The sequence below is a fragment of the Vigna radiata genome, chromosome 4 (assembly GCF_000741045.1).
Source record: "Vigna radiata var. radiata cultivar VC1973A chromosome 4, Vradiata_ver6, whole genome shotgun sequence".
Taxonomy (NCBI): domain Eukaryota; kingdom Viridiplantae; phylum Streptophyta; class Magnoliopsida; order Fabales; family Fabaceae; genus Vigna; species Vigna radiata.
The window spans coordinates 12,113,300-12,118,223 of NC_028354.1; the positions used below are offsets into that span (position 1 = coordinate 12,113,300).

The window sequence follows — 4,924 nt, forward strand, 5'->3', positions numbered from 1 at the left end:
ATTAATGAGGTGTTTGTTATTTGCAGTGCTCTGAAGAGGTCAGAGGCTGGTCCTTCAGGCCCTGATCATAGGTTGGTTTGTTGGGATCTATAGCTTCTGAACTTCTGACAACTGTGTTTGGCTAGAAAACAGCATCAATGTAGTGTTTTTTTTTTTTTTATATAGCAGTTAGACATTACTTTTCCTACTTTATAATGTTAGGCACGTTGTGTGCTAGTGCTTAACACTGTTTCATGTTTGCATTAGGGTTTGTGCCATCCAAAAATCTTAGCTTCAGAGTGGCAATATATATACACGCTAATAATATTGTGCCATGTTGTATTTACAAGAACACCTCTCATAATCTTAAAATGATTACGTTGTTCAAAACTCAACCTGAATTGTTCCAATCTCTTGAACCAGTTTTAGAATACCAAAAAACTGAACAAATTGGCAACTGAAAAAAATACACTTTTTGTGTTTCCTTACAATTTTTTATCCATTATGGTAACCGGACCAAAGTGGTAGCCATGACCTGACAAGTGAAACCTGATGAGAGAGCAATATCACAATCAAACACACTTGGACTAGACTACTGTTCTGATTGACTCAGAGTTCGTAATGGTGTAGCTTTGCTCATGAAACATGTAGGCCATCACATTTTTCCTTCACCTTCTGATTCAAGGTTTTTTATTTTCAGTCAATTGTTTCATGTCCTGAATATTTCTACAACATACTTATGTTGTTGGACGGAAATAGAATAAAGAGAAAAATGAAGCAGAATTTTAAGTACGATAGATTATACTAATCTTCTAGTATATATGTTCATATAAATTTTGAAAATGCAAACTATAAACTACGATTCCTAAAAACATGGCACCTTTCTTGTAATTTGTGAGAGACAGATCTCACTGTTAATACAGTGATCGGTTGGCACGACGAAGTTTTTTATACATCATACACAGTGGCCGTTGAAAAATAGGTTTGGTTTGTTAAAAGTAACAACACTAAACAATAATGTTATAATTATTTTATATTTTTTATCCATAAAAATTTATCAACGTAAAAAATCTACAAAAACTCATGTACTCTAATTGAACTAGACTTCATTAACAAAACAGTTATTATTCCATATATTTGTACTCTTCATTTTCTCCTTTTTAACCACTTTAATCAATATCGCTCAAGCATACTCTGTATTTTTTGGTACAGTATAAATCAAGACCCTTTTGTTACAATTTAATTGTTACATTATGCATATCAAGATTAGGCACAACAAAATCATCATCCAATTGGATAGCTAAAACAAAAGAAAACACTAATTAAGTCTTAATAATATGTATACAAAAAAATTACACTGCTCAAAGATTCCACGGAGTTGATATGGATATTGTTCCCCCTGATCCATCTTTGTAAGTCTCCATAGTTTTGGTTACTTTACAAACAGGAGAACATCAACAACTGAGTCCACTGATTCAACCAACAAAACCTGAGCTACCATGAAACCTAATTCACAATGTGGAACGCAATTTGTTTAGTAATTTTCAGGCCACTGATTACGATATAACAATATCACTGATAATCTATTTAAAAACGTCAAAACTTGGTTTTGTTTTGGTAATGATGAGTCTTCTACTGTGTAAATGGTTTTCCTCCCCATTTGACATTGCTTGATACAAATTGTCATGAGTATAGAAGGGAGTTCAGCAAAATTGCTCACAGATCTATTATTTTCTATTAGAATGATTTTTCTGCTGTGCTTAATGGCGACAGCAAATTCCATTTGAAAGGGAAAATAATCCCAACATATATTCAATCAATCACGAGACGGTATCATCATTCTAGAAAGACCGCGATTTGTAGATAAAACTTAGTTATAGTGATTTTTCACAGGACGGGATGTTAACAAGCTTTGCACGTCTAGTTCTCTGATCAACTTCCACTCGTAGACCGAGTGCATTAATTTCAGGCACATCAGCAGATCCTTGAATCTCCAATTCAGCAACTACCTTTTGGTTTTCATCATTTCCCTCCAACATATTCCTCACAGACCATATCCCCCATTCCCTCAGGAAAGGATTGTCTTCGTCGGTCACACACTGCTGCAATAACAGTAGAATTCCATTCCTATCCCGTATTTCATCTTGAGCATGCTTCCTTCTATAAACACAATTTCCAATTAGTGCAACTATGTCTCGTCTGAAGCCCTTGTAAGGGCATGGTTTTGAGTAACAACTAGCACTATCCTGATTCTCAATTTGTTTGAGCCCTTTCCTGATTATTGCTGGAGGCTCAAGAGCACCAAGCAAAGACAAAAGCAATTCTATGAGGCCATATGATAATAGGACATCAACAACATCATTTGCATCAACTGTATTAACTCTTATACCATCTTGAGCACAAATGTCCCTCAATATTGTAAGAGAGTAGCCAAGAACGTCAACCCGAGTAAAGCCACTCGGAAGACCAGAGTTCCCTCTCATTGCATGTTCAAGAACCCCAATAGACTTCTTGAATATTTCAAAAACAAACAAAGCAACATCCTTTGAAACAGCCACATCTCCAAGCCGCTCTTTCAAGATTTCTGATAGGATTTGCAGAAGAAATGCTTGTTCAAATGAAAATTGATCATCTTTTGACTCAATAATTTCACCCTCAGGAACATCCACAAATTGCAATTTGGAAAACAACACAGGCAATTGAGATTCTTCAAGGAAGATTCTTGAAAAGAGCAACTTCAACCAATCCTCACCAAAACTAGCTGGTTCAGGAGAAACCAATGGATGAGGGAAAAGCCCAATAAAAGAAAAAAGATCAGTTTTACAACTAAAAATCATCATAAGCATAGAAAAACAAAAAAGTGTACAAGTAACATGCTGCAGCCACAACACATGCGAAGTCCTCAACTACACAGATTATAAACGCCATTTTTTTTTTCAGGAAAACCATTAAAATCAAGGAAAAGAATTGCAAGCAAAAAGGAATGATCAATTGACAAAGGATCCTATAAATTAAACAAAATCAGTGCTACAAAACAATCCCAGATGACAGGACGCCATACAACTAACTCACCAGAAGAAGCAGTTCTAACTATTTCTGCCATTACAGGCCATCCATCATCACTGGACAACTGTTTAAACCATTCAGGATTTCCATCACAACAAGTATAGATCACCATACACAATGGGTCACAAATCTCCTTAGTGCCAACTCTAGCAAGTGATGCAAACCCAATAGGATACAGCTCTTCCCAGATAGCACGTTGGTGCTGCTTCCCCCCTAAAGAAACATTTGCCAGGACCTGCAGACCCCATCGAACCAATCCATGATCAGGGCCTGAGGAACAGGCCTCTGATCTCAGAACATTCCAAACAACTGCTACGCCATTAAGCTCAATAAATGAGGCCTGGTTTGCAGCTTCTCCAGCACACAAGTTTCTGAGGAGCTTAAAACACAGAGAAAGGGTTTGATTATGATTATGATGATGGTGATATGAAGCTAGAGCAAGTGACTGGACTATGTTAAGTACTGCAGGGAGAATCCTTTTAGAAGCTAGTTCCAAACGCCCAGAACCGGATTTGGCATTCTGAATGAGAATCTCTAGGGAATTTTCCAAGTTAGAAGAATTGGAAGCTTGAAAGAGTAACTGAAGTGTATCCTCTGATATGGGGTGCTCCAAAAATGTTGTATCACCCATGGCTGGATTGAAATGAAAAAGAAAAAAATGTGAAATTCCAAAATTAAAATTTGATTTTGAAGGAGAATTCAAACATCCCCATAATCTATTTGGTACAAGTCGTAGCAGAGCACGCAGAATTGAAAAAAAAAATTAAATATGGTTGAAATTGGCAGTGCTGATTACCCGCACTGTTATCCATAACAGAATTGAAGACTTTAATCGATTCAGAAGTCAGAAGGTACCTAAAAAACACAAGATGAAGAACTGCAACGATGGCCTCCAAGCTCAACGACCATGTGAGATAGATTTGGGGTTAGGGTTTTAACGGTTTTTACTTTCTTCTGGTATTTACGGATATATAGGGTTTAAGGTGTATATGCTTCTTTTAAGCGTATGAAAAAACTTATTAAAATGTTATTATATATTGGTATATGTTTTATATTTATAATTTATAATTAAATTAGAATTTAGGATTTTAAATTGTGGATAATTAATATTTACATTATATAATTAAAATTTCAAAAGAAAAAGTTAGCATACTAACTATGTTATAAGACAAAAGAAACGGTCAACTACGAAAGTAAGATTCAATTAAAAATTTTGTTATACTCACTAGAATAATTTATGAAATATATAAAATGAAAATATTTTATCCTGAGTTTTATATTGTAATGGTTTTTTTTTTTTCAATTAATTAAGTTATTAAATTTGTAATGGTTAAAGTAATTAAATTTTTTCTATAAAAATATATTAACGATGTTAAATATATGTGTAGTTTCTTTTTATTTAATATTTTTTTTTTACTTTTTATATCTTAGGTCAATGTCATGATATATGATCTATACATGAATAAAAAAAAGTAAATTAAAATTAAAAAGATATAAAAAAATTATAAATTAATATGTAACATCTTTTTAACATAATTAATATAAATATAATAGAAAAATTCTAACTAAATCAACCTTTTAAAAGATATAACTTAGTCGAGATAAAAAAATAAAAATAAAAAAAAAATTACTTAAATTATTTTAACCAAAATTAGGAATAAGAAACTAATTTAATATTTATTTTATAGTTGAGAAAAATATTATCTAATAATATCTTATAAATATATTATAATTTTCGATTATCAATTTTTTCTTTTAACACTTGCAAGAAAAAGTATAACATATCTTAAAAATGTTAACATTAATAAAATTTCCGGCCTTATACCATTTATTTATCTTTTTAAGTCTTTTATAAATAAAAATATTTGATAAAATTAGT

General features: G+C 32.7%; 1 protein-coding gene across 1 annotated transcript; it reads right to left on the bottom strand.

Annotated features, from left to right (window-relative positions):
- Nucleotides 1–1,276: 1,276 nt before the first annotated feature.
- Nucleotides 1,277–4,028, bottom strand: LOC106758649 (ataxin-10). Its single transcript, XM_014641594.2, has 3 exons — nucleotides 3,901–4,028; nucleotides 3,052–3,678; nucleotides 1,277–2,740 (listed from the first exon to the last, which is right to left on the bottom strand). The coding sequence occupies exons 2-3, from the start codon at nucleotides 3,674–3,676 to the stop codon at nucleotides 1,854–1,856; spliced, it is 1,512 nt and encodes a 503-aa protein (XP_014497080.1). The 5' UTR covers nucleotides 3,677–3,678; nucleotides 3,901–4,028; the 3' UTR covers nucleotides 1,277–1,853.
- Nucleotides 4,029–4,924: the final 896 nt, after the last annotated feature.

What these genes read in the sequence shown, in the direction of transcription:
- LOC106758649 (XM_014641594.2), bottom strand. Translation starts at nt 3,676, where the DNA reads ATGGGTGATACAACATTTTTGGAGCACCCCATATCAGAGGATACACTT. An exon ending in AGTTAGAACTGCTTCTTCTG is followed by an intron (nt 2,741 to 3,051) that starts GTGAGTTAGTTG and finishes CTCCTGAACCAG; the next exon opens with CTAGTTTTGGTGAGGATTGG.